This window comes from Canis lupus, chromosome 5 (assembly GCF_011100685.1).
Source record: "Canis lupus familiaris isolate Mischka breed German Shepherd chromosome 5, alternate assembly UU_Cfam_GSD_1.0, whole genome shotgun sequence".
Classification (NCBI taxonomy): Eukaryota; Metazoa; Chordata; class Mammalia; order Carnivora; family Canidae; genus Canis; species Canis lupus.
The window spans coordinates 77,825,317-77,842,431 of record NC_049226.1 but is presented as its reverse complement, the minus strand read 5'-3'; the positions used below and the strand labels follow the sequence as shown (position 1 = coordinate 77,842,431).

The window sequence follows — 17,115 nt, the reverse complement described above, 5'->3', positions numbered from 1 at the left end:
AAAGTGTGGGTTGTTTATATTACCTATCATCTTCTAAGTCCGTATCTATGAGTTTCATGGCAAGAGAGTAAAGCGTTCACTGGGGAATTAACTTGTCACAAAAGGCTGCCTTAGGTCTGAGATCCACAAGCCCAGGCCTGAAACTCTAATTCCTGAAGTACGGACTCCCCGATCCACCCGCGGGGGTGAATCCAGCGCTCCCGCCTGACGCTTCCCCAGCCCACCTCCAGGAACAACGGGCCTGCAGCCGTGACCCCCAGGAGAGGGCCGCGGGGCACTGGGGTGCGGTCACGGATACTGGGCCTCAGGGGCGCAGCCAGAGCACCACCGAGCAGGAGCACCGCGGCTGCTAGAGAGGCTCCGCCGGGGCCGGTGACGCACTTCCGGCTGCGCCGCGGCGCGGCGGGCGGCGGGCGGCGGGGGTGAGTGCGGGGCTGCCCGAGGCGGGGGCGGTGCCCTGGCGGGCGGCGGTGGCTGCGGTGGCTGCGGTGGGGATGCCGCTCGGGCTTCGGGGGCCGGGGAGGGCGGGGGTCCGTGTCTGTCCCGTGTGCCCGCCTCGGGCTTGATGACCGAATACGTTCCCTCGCGTGGGAGGCGAGGCGTGGATTGCTGTCCCAGCCGCCGAGCCCCGCGCCGCGTCTGTTCGGGGATGTGCGGAGCAGCCAGGGGTGGAACATCAGGGGTGAAGCGCATTGTGGCGCCCTGAGGCGTTTGACGTGTCGACGTCGTGCGGGGCTCCCACTACAGGCATTTCTCGTCCGGACTGTGTGTTTCCGACTCCTGACAGGCTCAGTGGGAGCACAGAACAAGCAGAGCCCAGCCCAGTCACCCCGGAGCAGAAGCGGCCCGGCTTCTGGAGGGCACTGTGTCTGGAGCGGGCAGTTCAAAGGTAACTTGGCCCTAGGCTCGGGCCGGTGGGGTGACGATGACCCGGGGATGATTTCAACATTGTAATCGGTGGTTTGCTCGATCCTGGAATACACGTAAAATAGTTCCGGAATCGCTCGTTCAATACCATCACGAAAATTATACTACACTAAAATCATAAAATAGTAATGAAAACATGAAATATATATAAATATATTATTTATTAAACATTCATATTTATATTTGCCTCTCTCTGTGTCTCTCATGAATAAATAATCTTTTAAAAAATGATAGGCCTATTTATTTATTTATGTATTTTCAATGTATTTGTAGGTTGTTTCTAGTTTTTTGCTCTTCAGAGACTGTTAATAATTTTGTACATATTTTCTACATATGAGGGTTTCTCTAGAGCATAAATTTTCAAATGTAAGCATGAATATTGAATTTTATCAACTGCCTTTGGCATCTGTTGGGATGGAGAGTGTGTTTATCTTTCTTTGATTTATTCATGTGGAAAATTATACTAACCTGTATCCTAATATGAAGCTTTCTTGCATTCACAGGATGATCCTTTTTAGTCATGGTATGTCACTTTAATGAACTACTGGGGTCTATTCCTTTATATTAGTAATTTTTCTGTCAGTATTAATAAATGAGACTGGTCTGTGGTTTTTGTATCAGTGTTGTGCTGGCATCATGAAAAGGACCGGGAAAATTATTTTGCTGTTTTCTCCTACGGTTTCAGTAGTGTTAGAATTACTCATGTCTTAAACACTCGAAAAGATTTGTCCATGATAACCTGTGGGCTCACCGTTTTGTGTGAGTCTGCTCTTTGCTGGCTCAGTTTAATTAGGTAAAAGTAGTCATGGATTACAGAGAAATATCTATGTAATAAAATTAGTAGAGTTGATTTATTAGATTCAAATAGAATTATATGTTCTTCTATTATAGAGTAAGTTTTTTTTGTAAGCATTCACACTTTAGCTAAAACAAAAAAAAGCCCTCAAAAATCCGTAAAGCAGAGGTAAATAGATCAGGCTATTTAAACACATGCAATAAAGCCAGAAATTATGAGCAGGGAAGAAATTAGCAACAAACTATCCTAAACAATTCTGTGATCAGAGATAAAACACAGGTGCTGATAGTCTACAAAATGTAATTAATATCATTAAAACATGAAATATTTTTTAAAAACTCTGGCATGTGGCTAATAGTGTATTCAGAGGGAAAATTTATGGCCTTATAAATTTTTTTTAAGATTTAGTTATTTATTTAGTTATTTATGAGAGAGAGAGAGAGAGAGGTGCAGAGACACAGGAGGAGGGAGAAGCAGGCTCCATGCAGGGAGCCTGACGCAGGACTCGATCCCAGGACTCCAGGAACACACCCCGGGCCAAAGGCAGGCGCTAAACCGCTGAGTCACCCAGGGATCCCGGCCTTATAAATTTTAATTGCTAGGTAGGAAAGAATGAAAATAAATGAATAAATCATGCAACCTCATGAAGGTAGAAAAAAGCCTTTTGTATAGTCTAGCTTCCTCCAAAAGCAGAACATAGGACAGAGGTTTATGTGCTGGCGGTGCACTTGGGAATGTATTCCAAGGGCAGAGTGAAAGACAAGGAGAGTGAAACAGGAGGGAGAGCCAATACGAGGTTGTACTGTCAGGCTGGCCTGTCTACAGGCAAGACTAGTGCTCAGTCTTGTAGGATCTTTGAGGAGCCTTGGAATTTCATGTAGGAGACTGAAGGGGAAAATTTTTATCCCTTGACCTCTGTCTCCTGTTGGTCATAGGTGGCCTCACAGACATTAACTCTTCTCTGCTTTTTAGACCTAGCAGGTGTCCCACACAGGACACCAGAGAAGCCCCAGGGGAGGAGCCAGCCCCATGTGGTAGATCCTTGAGGACACTTTGGTAGATTGTACCGGTGCAAAGCTGGTCAAAGCCTCTGGCACTGGACTAAGACCAGAGGATTTGGAGCGGAACAGAAGGTGTACTTCTCACAGAGGTATAGCTCTCACAGAGCTAAAGAAACAAAGCAGAACTTAATGAACCACAAGGAAATAGAAAAGAGTAGTGTTGTAAATAAATAGAAAAATTTGCACTTTAAAAATAAAAGAAAACAACATTCAAATAGACAAACCATCGTTCAACTTAACTTTGAGTCTGCTCAGACCACCAGATCAGAATACCATAGACTGCATGCCTCAACCAACAAAATTTATTTCTCACAGTTCTGGAGGAGCCCAAGTTTAAAGGTGCCAGACAATTTGGTTCTTGGTTCCCTGGGTTGCAGATGACTGCCTTTTCACTTTGTCTTCATGTGGTAAAAAAGAACTCTAGTGTCTCTTCCTCTCTTTTATAAGGGGGCACCAGCCTTATCAGAGTAGGGCCCCACCCTTATGGCTTTGTTTACCTCATTACCTCCTCACAGGTCCTAGATCCCAAACGTAGTCATATTGGAGGATAGGATTTCAACATATGAATTGGGGGGGATGGGGGGCGCATTCCATCCATAATATTAACAAAGGGGAAAGAGTCTAGAAAACACATATATTCAAAAGAAGTGGGAAAAGCAAAGTAGCTCCAGATTCAGAGGAATTGGAAAGAATCATGAACCAGTGTTTTTCACAACTCTGCACTCAAGTTGAAATCCTAGAAGACATAGATATTTTAGGAAAACATTTTCTTTTTTTTTTTTTTTAAGATTTTATTTATTCATGAGAGACACACAGAGAGAGGCAGAGACATAGGCAGAGGAAGATGCAGGCTCCCTGCGAGGAGCCTGATGTGAGACTTGATCCCGGGACTCCGGGGTCACCACCTGAGCTGAAGGCAGACACTCAACTGCTTTGCCTCCCAGGCATCCCAGAAAAACACATGTTTTCAAGACTAACTTTGGGAGCAGTATAAACCCAAAAATAACAAGTCCATGTGTTTTGAATACAGCGAACACGGGGTGCTGGGTCATGGGACCCTAGATGATCTAGTGATCCCTTCTCTCAGGGAGCTGAGGCCCTGGCTTCTGCACTATCAGAGGGCTGGAGAACATGAGGAGACAGCCTGGGACCTCAAAGGTAAGCCTGGGCTGTGTGGGAGGCTGGCTTCCCAAGGTCTCTACAGACAGGGCAGTAGAGGACACTCTGCTGTGTGAGGGAGCAGGCAGGAGGTAGGGGAACGGCTCCTCCAGCTCCATGGGGCCTGACTCGGGCCTCTGTGCTGGCCTGGCTTCTGCCAGCCTGGCTTCTCTTGCAGAGTAATTAAGGATGATACTTGTTTAGAGAAAAACAAGCAAGTCCAAGATCTTGGTAATGATCTATTTCTTGAGCTGAATTGTTGCTATGTAGGTCTTTGGTTTATTATGCTTTAGGCTCTGGAAACATTTTATGTGTGTCAGAATTGTGAAATCCTAGGGTTCCGGGCAGTGAGCATCACTGTCATGGCTGGGAGGGGTCCTGGGCACCAAGCCAGTGAACAGATCACCCCCTTCTTCCTGTGGCAGCTCCCACTGGACTCCTATCTGGACACTGGCTGCCTGTGTCTCAAATCTTCTGTGAGGGAGTGTGTTGTTCCTCCTGGGATGGGGCTTGCCTCACACTTGCCTCTCTCTTTTTCCTCAGCTCCAGCCCTTCTCTGAGAGGGAGAGCAGGTGATAGCAGCCATGCTTCTGACAGTCTGGCCCCAGGTGAGCTGTGGGTCCTTCAGCTCTTCCTCTGAACAGTTTCAAATTGAAGAAAATTGGGAAGGGAAGCTGGTGAGCTTCGTGGTGGAAGCTGGAGGGGCCCTCCTCACTTCCGCCTGGAACTTGTGGGAAGAGCAGTGAAGTGAAGGGATGGAAGCAGCAGGAGAGCATCCCTGAAGGCAGGAGTGAAATGTTCTGTACAACAAGGTTCTTTGCTTCTCTGGTGAACAGGGAACATTAAAGCTGCCCATGGAGGATACTCCATGCATGGATGTGAATCTCCATTCACATGGAGGACAGCAGAAGATTAGGGTGCTCAGGGACCGGGGTGTAGGTGAAGAGGAGTAGTAGTAGGACTAGCTCATCACAAAGGGTGGCTGTGCCTCTAATTTGGTGGGGGTTGGGGAATTGAGAGTAGGATCTGGAGAGGGAAAAAGACAGGAAGTCCAATGGAACAGGATGTCTCATTTTGTCCTGGAGAGGCTTTCAGGGCTTGGGATCGGGGCTCAAATTTTAGATCTCTCATAAGAGATCTGGACCCTCTCCCCACCCCAAGAAAAATAAACATGCAAACCAAATTTTCCATACAATTTCAGGGACTTCATGGACACCCTGAAGCACATCCATGGACCTCCATGGATTACAGGTTGGGAATAATCAGTCCCAGTAGCATCGTTTGAGGCTTGCTGTGCTGCAGGCACCATACAAAGCACTTGCATGGATTGTTCAGTCCAGACACCTGGCCTCTGAAATAGGTGCTGTGTTGTGCCCATTCTGCTACAAAAGACGTGAAGGTATAGGGGAGTAGAGTGCCTTGCCCAAGGTCACACAACCAGTGTTTCATTCTTAATTGCTCATCCCTGTGATGTGTGCAACCAGTGACGTTAATGTGGTCAGAATTGCGATGGCTTTGTAGGGAATAATTTTTAGAGATGATTCTAAAGGAAGATGACCACTCCAGAAAGAATTCCATTGGTCCAAGTGATGTGGGCTTCATCAAGGAAAGTAGTTGTTAAAAAAAAAAAAATCCAATTCAACTAATGCTTAACATAAAAATCTTTAGGATGTAGAGTCAAAGGATTGGGGGTTAGCGTATGGGAAAAGGAGGGATCAGGAACAATCCTTAGGGTTCTGGCTGAGGTTTCCTGCACAGATGGTAGGGGGGTGTTTGAATTCAGGAGGAGGCACCAGCTTACCAGGGTAATGGTAGTGGCAGTAGCAGTGAAGGCATTTAATATTGTTCAGAGAAGTTCCTTGGTCACAGTTGGGTGACTTGCAGACTCATCCAGAGGTTGGACTGGAATTGTTGATGGGTGGAGGTCAGGAGAAGGAAGCAAGACAGAACCTGGCAGAGAGGAATGAGAGCATATCCCTGCCAGTGGGTCCCTAAGGTTGTTACAGAAGACTGAGGTGGGCAGAGAGAGTGACCAGAGGCTGCAGCCGCCCAAAAGGGAGGCATCAATCCTGATGCAGAGCCTGTGTTGAGCACATGGTGTTGTGATGCAAAGAGGAACAGCTGGAAGGGTGGCCGAGTAGCTGGCCAATGGGAAGGCTAATCTGCCCTCTTTCCCAAACCTTCTTGGAGAAACAGTGAGTTCTTGGGTAAAGTTGGAAAGGATGAGAGACATAAATGGGAGAGGATGACAGAAAATGTTGGATTTTCAGTGAGATGCATCTGGAAGCAGAATGGGCTGCTGCCCCCTGCCCCAGCCAGTCTGGGCAGTGCTGAGCTGCTGGAGGTGCTAAAGTAACCACACAGCCCTTTGAAGCAGGGGCAGTGACAGGAGTCAGGTGACAGATGGGGGCTGGACAAGATGGAGGCCATAGCTGTTCTCTGGGGTGGCTAGAGGTTTATAGGTGAGGGGGCAGGATGGAGGAGCCGTCTCAAGGGGGAATGCTGGTGGCTTGGTCCTGAGCTGCATCTGCCACTGAGGATGTGGTTTTACTGAAAGAATGGAGTTACTTTGGGGGAACTTGATTATGGGAATTATTTTTTTAGGATGTCTTTTATAAATGTAAAATACGGCATGAGGTTTCCCTGCCGTGAGAGAAGTCAGATACTCTCCATTGTTTACTTTCCAGGTGCTATTTCTCTAACCTTTCCCCTTGTTATTAATTTTGTACTATTGACGAGCTCCCTCCCCAAGCCCTTATACTACCCTCTGCCCCTCACTTAGGGCCTGAGCCATGGAATTGGCCCTAGGGCAGCAGGAACCTGTTGTTTCAGAAGTCGGTGACCTTCGAGGACGTGGCTGTGTACTTCACCCAGACGGAATGGGATGGCCTGTCCCCTGCACAGAGGGCCCTGTACAGGGACGTGATGCTGGAGAATTATGGGAATGTGGCCTCCTTGGGTAAGGCCTCTCTCCCCCTGGGACCCGGACTCTGCCAGTTGGGGTTTCCTGGCTTATAGCCCCCTAACAGGTTGGAGGTAGGGTCTCTGGTAATCCTTTACTGAGTGGGAACCCCAGAGGCTGAGATTCCTAATACCCCTTGTGTCAAGGGTTGCTGGGAAGGGTGAACTTCAAGACCTTTTGGGGCCAGTATAGGACTTTGCTGGGGACTGGTATGCACTCTTTATCCATCCTCTAGAAGTTGTGGTTTGGACACCGAGGAAAAAAGAAACTTACTGCTGCACACACAGTATTATCTTCAGGTTCACCTTTACCCAACCTGCATATCTTGAGGTCTTCTGGGCCCAAGTCTGGGCCATTCCCAACTCTCACACTTCAGGCACCTTCCAAACACATATACCTTCCAAACCCCCGTCTTTCCACTTAACCCCCCACCCCCTCAGTTTCCCATAGTCTTTAGGCATGGGATCCCCTAGTGCTCTTATTTTGCCTTCCCGTTGCCAAGGACAGCCTGAGGAGATGCTTAAAACTCCTCTGTGGGAGATTATTCACCTGTCTCTCCTATTTCTTTTCCCCTTAACAGGATTTTCGCTTCTCAAACCTGCTGTGATCTCACAACTGGAGGGAGCAGGTGAGCTGGAAGGCCCATCTCCGCTGGCAGCTGGAACAGAAATAGGCCCCCAGGGCCTCTGGACTGGTAAGGGACACACAGGCTGTTTTTTACAGGGGAGAGTTTAACTCTTTAAGAAGTCAACTTTAGCATATAAGCATGCCGTATTTATGAGCCAGCTGTACACAGTAAAATTTAAATAAATGATGATTTATAGAGATAGGTATAGTTGAGATTTGACTATTTTTGTAGTTTGCTGTTTCTAATTCTAAGAACAGATCTTTTTTCAAATGCTTCATTCTAATTCATCCCAGTCCTAATTTTGGGATTCTACCTTTTTCAGATGAAATGAATGAATGTGGTGTTTTGGGGTCCTTGCTACTTCCTAAGCATTGTATAGTTAATGTAATAGATGGAGAATTAACAGGTTTTTTTATACAGAAAGGGAGAATAGCCTGGCAGTTAAAAGTATAGTCTTTGGAGTAGACTTCCCTGAGCTCCAGTCCCAACTACTATTCCTAATTATATGACTTCCTAGTTGTGACTTTGAGCAGGTCAGTTATTTGAGTTCTCCAAGGTTCAGTGTTTTTATCTCTGAAAATGGAATAATAAAGTGATAGAATAGTGCTGGTCTTGTGGGTTGAGGATTATATGAGATAATACATATTAAATGTCTAACTTACTGTGTATGCTCAGTGAAGTATTAGTTTTTATTTTTATTTATTTTTTATTTTTTTTGAGGAGACAACTGTATATAGTAAGATGTAGGAAATAAGGCAGAAAGGAGAAAGTGCTCTCAATTCAGTGCTTCTCAAATGATGTGCAAATGAATCACTGGGGTGTCATGCAGATATATATATTGTCATTTAGTAAGTCTGGCATAGAGCCAAGATTCTGCAATTCTATTAATTCTCAGGTTCTGCCAATGTTTCTGGTTCCCAGACCATACTTGAAGTAGCAAGCTTCTTGTTGGCTTAAGCAGAGTAGTTGCCAGATGATTTTCCATTTACTTCCTGCATTTGTGGTCCATAGATTGTCGTGTATCCTTTCAGTGAATCCTCCTTCTTAAAAAGATAGTTTCAGTGGATTTTTGTTCCTTGTGGTCATTCAACCAGATGATCCCTGACTAAGGAGGACATGTTTGCAAATTGAAAAGTTTAAGGGAAAAGAGATGATGTTGTGGACCTCAAAGGAGTCTGGATTTAAGGGATCCCTGGGTGGCTCAGCGGTTTAGTGCCTGCCTTTGGCCCAGGGCATGAGCCTGGAGTCCCAGGATTGAGTCCCACATTAGGCCCCCTGCATGGAGCCTGCTTCTTCCTCTGCCTGTGTCTCTGCTTCTCTCTCTCTCTCTCTCTCTCTCGAATAAATAAATAAATAAAATCTTTAAAAAAAAAAAAAGGAGTCTGGATTTTATTCCATAAGCAGCAGATAATCCTGAAGTCTTTAAAGTTTTCAAATAACCCATCATGATCTTAGCTAAGAATGAAAACATTAATTGGTGTTTGTAGGTTAACTGAAGTGAGGAATCAAATGGCTTTTAGGCAGACAGAAGGGGAAAGTAGGTAAAGGGCACAAGGCCCACATCAGCAGAGTTGACTCTCTTAAAAAACTGGGACGCTTGGGTGGCTCAGCAGTTAAGCATCTGTCTTCTGGCTCGGGGCATGATCCTAGAGTCCTGGGATCAAGTCCCACATCGGGCTCCCTGCATGGAGCCTGCTGCCTGCTTCTCCCTCTGCCTGTATCTCTGCCATTCTCTCTCTCTGTCTCTCATGAATAAGTAAATAAAATCTTAAAAAAAAAAAAAAAAAAAAAAACTTTTAGAAGGCCCACACAGTGACTTCTATTTAAATCTCATTTGCTGAAACTGTCTTATGCCCCCCCACCACTGCAAGAGAGGGTGGAAAAATATAGTTTTTATCTGTAGTTTTTATTGCTACCTCAAAAAAATTGGAGGATATACTAGTAAGGATGAAAGGGAGATTGGATATTGGTTAAGTAACTGGTAGCATCTGCCACATTGTAGGATTTGGTAAATTGAAGGTCACTAGTACAGAAAAATTGTCAAAGCATATTTTAAGTGACCCACATAAGAAGTACATATTTTATTTTATTTTATTTTAAAGATTTTATCCATTTATTCATGAGAGACACACACACACACAGAGGCAGAGACACAGGCAGAGAGAGAAGCAGGCTCCATGCAGGGAGCCCAATATGGGACCTGATCCCGGGCCCCCAGGACTATGCCCTGGGCCAAAGGCAGGCACCAAACCGCCGAGCCATCGAGGGATCCCCAGAAGTACATATTTTAATCAATATGAAAAATCTTCACCCTCAGTAAAACCAATGAAATATAAATTAAAACAGAGATGTTTCACCTAACATATTGACATAGGCTGGGTCCAAGGACCCAAGGGGGGTCCTGCAGGACCCACCATGAGGGTCCTTGGCTTTGAACAGGATAGAAATCAAATATGAGCCAGGAGGAAGTGAGAGAGGAGTTTATTGAATAGCATAAATGATAGAGTATAGCAGGTGGAGTGTCTGGGAGCCTCAGAAAGGAAAAGAAAGTGAATATCTCATTTGTTCAGGGTCTTCGGTTTTTATTGAGGATTAGAGTCCGGTGTACATGTCCTCTTCAGGCACCTAGGAACTGGTCAGAATAAAGACAAGTGTTCAGGTGTCCTCCATAAAGCATTTATTCCCTGGAGTCAGGAGGTTTGGATATTAAGATGTCTAGAGTCAATGGTCTAGAAAATGTATATGACGGCCTTGCTTGGTCATTCCTTAGATGTTATCACCTGTGCTGGAAGACGCCGAAAACTCCTTAACCTCTTGACCCTTATAAGAAAAACAGATATCATTTATACTATAAGACATACACAAGGCAGCAGTACAGGTCCTAGCAAGAACAGAAGCAGGAAAATAAGCAAAAAGCAGTTTTTCATGGAGTTCCTTCAGTTTCCCTAGTTCATACTAGAACAATAAATCAAACTGGAATAGACTTTTGGAGATGAATGTGGATCAGTAGTCTTTCTAGAAAATACTTCTCAAGGGCCTTTTAAAAGTTTGTCCTTGATAGTCTGGATATTCCTTCTTAGAGTATCCTAATAAAGTAATCAGATACAGACAAAGATGTACATGCACAAGAGTTGATCATAATTTTATATAATAAAATGTGGGAATTCAGTATACAGAGAATTGGTTAAAATAAAATACCTCTGCAGGATGGAGTGCTATTTAGCAATTTACAAAATATTTTTACAGAATATCTAAAGATACTGGAAAATTGTCATTATTAATGTTAAGAAAGAAAAATATTTTCAATTTTGAAAACATTTTTAGGGGCACCTGGGTGGATCAGTCAGTTAAGTGTCTGCCTTCGGCTCCAGTCATGATCCCAAGGGTCCTGGGGCCAAGTCCCACATTGGGTTCCCTGTTCCTTGGGGAGCCTGCTTCTCCCTCTCTCTCTCTCTCAGATAAATAAGTAAAATCTTTCAAAATTTTTTTAGAAAACTGGGAGGAAAATGATTGGGGGAGGAGATACATCAGAAGATTAGATGTGGTTGTTAGATGGTTGTATTTCACGTAACTTGAATTTTCTTTGCACGTTTCTGATATTGGGTAAAGACCAACCAGTGTTTTGAAAATGCTTGCTAGGGAAATTCAGGTCATTTGGGTCTCTTCAGGCGACTTACTACATGTGGTTGAGGAGAGATGGGAGAAGAAAAATAGAGGCAGCATTTTGAGGGCAATTTTGAGAAATTTGGGACCAGATACCTAACTCCCTACTGGGACTATAAGGATTCCAGAAAGAATGTTAGAGATGGGGCACCTGGGTGGCTCAGTTGGTTAAGTGTCTTCTTTGGCTCAGGTCATGATCTCAGGATCCTGGGATTGGGCTCCCTGCTCAGTGGGAAGCCTCCTTCTGCCTCTCCCTCTGCCTCTCCCCCTGCTTGTGTGCTTTCTCTCTCTGTCAAATGAATTGATTAAATCTTAAAAACAACAACAACAACAACAACAACAACAAAACATTAGGGACTGATGACTTTCAGGATTGAGGGAAGAGGAAGAAGGAAAGGCAAGGAGAATGCAGCAGTGTTCTGGAGGGTTGGGAAGAGATGGATTGAAGAGATCAAGAGAGCCTAAAGTCTCCTTCTCTAAGCAGAGAAAAAAGAAGGTGAAGGAGAAATTTTGGAAAGCCAAGAGTTTAAGTTCCAAGAAAAGCAAGTTCTCTCCCTTTCACCTCCTGGTGCTGCAAACTCTTGCCATCTTCAGTGTTGCTACATATTGTTGGATCCTGTACTTTTTCCTTCTTGAGCAGTTTCCATTTATATCAACAAGGGACTTAGGGACACAAGGATAGCTGAGACGAAACTGCTGAGTATATTAAGGTGTGGTGTGATAGGAAGAATGCTCATCTGGTGGATAAAACCTAGGATTTTCTTCCATTGCTGTCACATTTAACCATTTTGTTTTGGTTATTTGCATAGAGGTTGGTAACCTTTATAAATCATTCATGCTCAGAACTATACAGAAAGTGTATAAAGCATATTGTAGAAAAAAGTCTCCCAAATTTCCTGTACCAATTTGCTCAGTTTCTTGTGTATTCTTCCAGTTTTCTAGCCATACACATACAAATATATAAGTATATAATGGCCTATTTTATTTTTCCTTTATACAGCTGAATCTACCTTACATCCATTTCTCTGCTTGCTTTTCCATTTAACAGTGTATCATGGACATCTTTTCGTGTCAGCATATATGGATTTCTTTTCTTTTCTTTTCTCTCTCTCTCTCTTTTTTTTTTTTTTTTACCAGCTACATATTATTCCACCTTATGGATGAACCTTAGATTCTTTGGCCGAGTTTGGCAATTTTCAAGAGACCTTTGGTTAAATACGATTCTTTATTCTTTTGACCACAGTTCTTTTCTTTTTTCTAACATGGTTCTTACATGACCTTTTTCTGTTTTCTTTTTTTTTTATAGTAGATATTGATATCCAGACTGACAATAATTTGACAAAGGAAATGTATGAAGAAAAACATAGTACATCATTTGAACTTCAGAGGGACCTTTCCCAGGAAACAGACTTTTCAGAACCTTGTATTCTAGAGAAACAGCAGGAAGTCCATTTAGTTGGAAGCATGAAGAAAGAAAACAGCAGTGTCATTGACAGAACAGTGAAAGATGACACCAGCTCCATAGAGGAGTGTTTCTTTAGTCAGAGTTCAAAGTTGGATCAATGTCACACCGTCACCCCTAAAGAACAGCCCCCTGAACATATAGCATTGGAGAGAGCCTTCAGCTTTGACACAAAACTTCTTCAGCATGAAATAATTAATTCTGGGGAAAGACCTTTTAAATGTGAAGAATTAGTGGAAACCTTCAGGTGTAACTCTCAGCATCAAGATGGCTACACTGGGGAGAAGTCCTATCAGTGTAAGGAGTGTGGCAAAGTCTTTAGCATTAACGCAAAATTAATTTGGCATCAAAGACTTCATAGTGGGGAGAAACCTTTCAAATGTGTGGAATGTGGGAAAAGCTTCAGTTACAGTTCCCATTATATCACACATCAGACAATCCACAGTGGGGAGAAGCCCTATCAGTGTAAGGTGTGTGGGAAAGCTTTCAGTGTTAACGGGAGTCTAAGTCGGCATCAGAGAATCCATACAGGAGAGAAGCCCTATCAGTGCAAGGAATGTGGAAACGGCTTCAGCTGCAGTTCTGCATACATCACACATCAGAGAGTCCACACTGGAGAGAAGCCTTATGAATGCAATGACTGTGGGAAAGCTTTCAATGTTAATGCAAAATTAATTCAACATCAAAGAATCCACACTGGAGAGAAACCTTATGAGTGTAATGAATGTGGGAAAGGCTTCAGGTGCAGCTCCCAGCTGCGGCAGCATCAGAGCATCCACACCGGGGAGAAGCCCTATCAGTGTAAAGAGTGCGGGAAAGCCTTTAGTAATAATGCAAAACTCATTCAGCATCAAAGAATCCACACAGGTGAGAAACCCTATGAGTGTACCGAATGTGGGAAAGCCTTTAGTGTCAAAGGGAAGTTAATCCAGCACCAGAGAATCCACACGGGTGAGAAACCTTATGAATGTAACGAATGTGGGAAAGCTTTCAGGTGTAATTCCCAGCTACGGCAGCATCTGAGAATCCACACTGGGGAGAAGCCCTATGAGTGTAATGAGTGTGGAAAGGCCTTCAATGTTAATGCAAAATTAATGCAGCATCAGAGGATTCACACTGGGGAGAAACCTTTTGAATGTAAGGAGTGTGGGAAATGCTTTACTTCTAAAAGAAACCTACTTGATCATCACCGAATCCATACTGGAGAAAAGCCTTATCAATGTAAGGAATGTGGGAAAGCCTTCAGTATCAATGCCAAACTAACTAGGCATCAGAGAATACATACTGGGGAGAAACCTTTCAAATGTATGGAATGTGAAAAAGCATTTAGCTGTAGTTCTGACTACATTGTACATCAGAGGATCCATACTGGAGAGAAACCCTTTCAATGTAAGGAGTGTGGAAAAGCCTTCCATGTTAATGCCCATTTAATTCGGCATCAGAGAAGCCACTCTGGGGAGAAACCCTTTAGATGTGTGGAGTGTGGCAAAGGGTTTAGCTATAGTTCTGACTGCATTATACATCAGACTGTCCATACTTGGAAGAAACCCTACTTGTGTAATGTGTGTGGGAAAGCCTTCAGGTTTACCTTCCAACTTAGTCAGCATCAGAGTGTCCATAGTGAAGGCAAATCCTAATGAGAAGGATATTTCTTAGAAAACTCTCAAGGTTAATGAAATGGATCAAGTTTCATCAGATTCACCCTGCTGGGAAACTCTGAGGGAAATGAATATGGCATTTTCCATCTTTAAGAATCAAGAATGATGACTGGTTAAAAAGTAACATCTAAAAATAAATAGCTTGTCTTATACCAACAACAAGTTAGAAAATATGATGAAAGATCCCATTCCCAATAGCATCAAGAAAAAATGGATCTCCTAGGTATAAACTTAATTTTTACACAGGATCTATACGGAGAAAGAAATCTCCACACTGGGAGCCACTAAAGGAAAAGTATATGGGGAAAAGAAAGAAACCTTGTTCTTGGATAGGATAATTCATGAAGATAGTCAATTTACCTAAATTTACTTCCCTTTCACTTTTGACGCCAAGCATGCATCACTTTTGTAAAGAGGATAAATAATAAAGATTTCCTTAGAAAGAAAAGATGAGTAAACTTTTTATTTTCATGGAAGGGAGATAACCTTTCTTAAGCATCATATGAAAGCTAGAAACCAACCATAAGGGAAAATACCAATACAGTGACTTTTCAAAATTACATATTTATGTTCTTAACAATCCCAAATGAAGTTTGGGACACAAAAAGTGGAAATACCTTTGTAAGATTTATGATATAGATATTTAACATGTAAAGATAGGTCTTACAATCAAGAGAAAGATATGTAATCTAATAGACCCCTCCCCAAATGACATTAACAGGCAGTTTTTAAAAAAATATCAAGATGACTAATAAAGTAAGAGATGTTCAGTCTCAGTCCTCTAAGGAGTGAAAAGGAAACCTGCACACAGTCATACACAGGGAGCCTTCAGACCTCTCTTCCACAGACCATCCCATAAACACACACATAATCATACACAGACACATACAATGTACCCTATGTACACAGAGGCTGTACGCCCCACCCCCATAGGCCACTGACACTTGGTCCTGCATGTTCTGTAGCTTGAGCAGACATTGTTGGCTAAGGATGCTGTCTTGTGTATTTCAAAAGAACCATTCCTGTTAGAAAGCCAATGATGTGCTGTAGGACCTCAGCAGAGCGTCATCCTGGGGATGCCACTGTGTGGAAGTCCCACTGCTCTCTGCCCCCAGGCTTCTGGGAGCTGAGCATGAGTAGAGTCCAGACCCTGGAGCTCCCAGAACACAGGAAGGAGCACGGGCTTTCTTCCCCCTATCTGACCCTACTCCTCTGGGCAGTTCCAGAGGATACCCTAAGACCAAAGTGCCCCAGGTCATGGTGTCCAAGTCCTTAATTTACTTAAGAAACAGGCCCAAAGAGGGATGGCACTACCTCTGGTCCCACAGCAAATCAAGTGCTAATGTGATCTTTTACCCAGGTGGGAAGGGTACAGCACTACCCAAGTCATCCTGGTTCATGAGCAGCCACTAGCTGGGTCTCCACAGTCCTGGCTCCTGGCAGGGTCTGGCAGTTTCTGTGCCATGGCAAGACCAAGGCAGGGATTCTAGGAGGGTCAAGAGCCACCTACTGTCTGGGATCTGCTACCGGTGTCCTGTGTGACCACAATCTCTCTGGGTCTCAGGCTCTTGTCAGTGCAGGGTGGGGGCTGGTCCCAGAACTCCAGGCCCTTCCCACCAGATGGTTCCTGAGGATTTTCTCTCTCTAGGTTTATTACTGTCCAGGACAGGTCCTCTGTTCGGATCCCGAGGACAAGAGGAAGAAGAAAGATACCTGCAGAGCCTCATGAAGTCACATGGCTCCATCATCCCAGTAGTCCTACCATCTTGTATCCTCAGTGCTCATTACTCCAGCGCAGAGCTGCTTGGGTCCAGTGGAAGCCTTACCAGGAACAAAGGAGCCACGGCACCAGAGACTTCTGTTCCCTCACAAAAGCTCTTCTATTTTTCTGAACTGGAGCTGTGGGTCTGGAAGGGCCAGGATTAAATAGTCTTTCTCCCTTAGCCCAGTTAGCACACCCTTCCGGCCCAGCCTGTCACACTGGAAGGGCCCTCAGAGAACATCTGGTCCTGTCCCATCCAGGTAAGGAGGCAATTGGCCTGTCCAGGTCAGCGGTAAATGTGGCTGCCCACAGGCACCCAGCAGGTCAGGGGACAGCCTGGGGAGAAAGGCCGAAGCAGGACGAGGCTCCAGTGTCATCTGGGGGGCCAAGAGGCCCAGCACAGCTACCCCTGGGCTGGCATCCCCCTCCTCCTGACACTAGGGCTAGGGGTTGTGAGAAGAGGCCTCTGGACCCAGTCTGCCTCTGCGGACCCCAGAGTCGGCAGACCACAGCCCCACTGTGTGCTACCCTGTCTCTTCATAGGGACCTGAGGACACCCCCTCCCACAGGCCCAGGTCGACCGTGCTGGGGAAGCCGAGATGAGGCGAACCGTGGCCTCCCCGCGTCCCTAGTCCTCGGGCTGAGAGCTCCCTACAGTCCCTTCCCCCAGCTCAGGCGGGGACGCCGCACAGACCACGTGGTCCCCAGCAAATCCAGCACGTCCCAGGGCTCCCGGGGCTCCAGCCCTGGGGCCGAGCCCGCTCTGCTGGGCCCGGGCTCCTGCGCCGGGCCTCGGGCTGCCGGCGACCCGAGCCTCCCTGCTGCTCCAGCGCTGCCTGCTCCTTGCGGCGCGGGCCCGGTGGCTCCGGTGATCAGCCGCGCCGGCTCCCGGAACCCCCGCGCTGCCCGGCCCGTTCCCTGCAGCCCGCCACGGTAAGGGGCAGTTGGGCCACCCGCCCTTGGCCCGCATGCTCCCGGGGTGGGGACCCGAGGCTCCGGATCCCGGGCGCCCGGGCCGCGGCGCCGCGTGGGGGGCAG

At 45.5% G+C, this 17,115-nt stretch overlaps 2 protein-coding genes and 1 long non-coding RNA gene across 14 annotated transcripts in view; 2 read left to right on the top strand and 1 right to left on the bottom strand.

Annotated features, from left to right (window-relative positions):
- Positions 1 to 367: 367 nt before the first annotated feature.
- On the top strand, positions 368 to 14,763 carry ZNF23 (zinc finger protein 23). Of its 10 annotated transcripts, none has more exons than XM_038538397.1 (7): positions 368 to 422; positions 748 to 889; positions 3,872 to 3,942; positions 4,486 to 4,619; positions 6,775 to 6,901; positions 7,485 to 7,598; positions 12,502 to 14,763. In XM_038538397.1, the coding sequence occupies exons 4-7, from the start codon at positions 4,527 to 4,529 to the stop codon at positions 14,292 to 14,294; spliced, it is 2,127 nt and encodes a 708-aa protein (XP_038394325.1). In that variant the 5' UTR covers positions 368 to 422; positions 748 to 889; positions 3,872 to 3,942; positions 4,486 to 4,526; the 3' UTR covers positions 14,295 to 14,763. The 10 variants fall into 10 exon arrangements, with proteins under 10 accessions (XP_038394325.1, XP_038394326.1, XP_038394330.1 ...); XM_038538398.1 differs by having other exon boundaries at positions 381 to 422; positions 788 to 889; XM_038538402.1 differs by having other exon boundaries at positions 382 to 422; positions 788 to 889; positions 4,486 to 4,550.
- LOC111096040 overlaps positions 9,998 to 17,115 on the bottom strand; it is an 8,277-nt gene continuing 1,159 nt past the window's right edge. The window contains exons 2-3 of one of the 2 annotated variants that reach the window (XR_005360113.1): positions 16,029 to 16,222; positions 9,998 to 10,352 (exon numbers count right to left, since the gene is read on the bottom strand). This is a non-coding gene — a long non-coding RNA (uncharacterized LOC111096040). The other variant, XR_005360114.1, reaches the window with a different exon arrangement.
- The window catches only part of TLE7 (TLE family member 7), a 12,693-nt gene continuing 12,475 nt past the window's right edge, over positions 16,898 to 17,115 (top strand). For both annotated transcript variants that reach the window (XM_038538407.1, XM_038538412.1), the window contains exon 1: positions 16,898 to 17,010. The gene's annotated coding sequence lies outside the window, so the exon portion shown is untranslated. The remainder of the gene's footprint in view (positions 17,011 to 17,115) is intronic.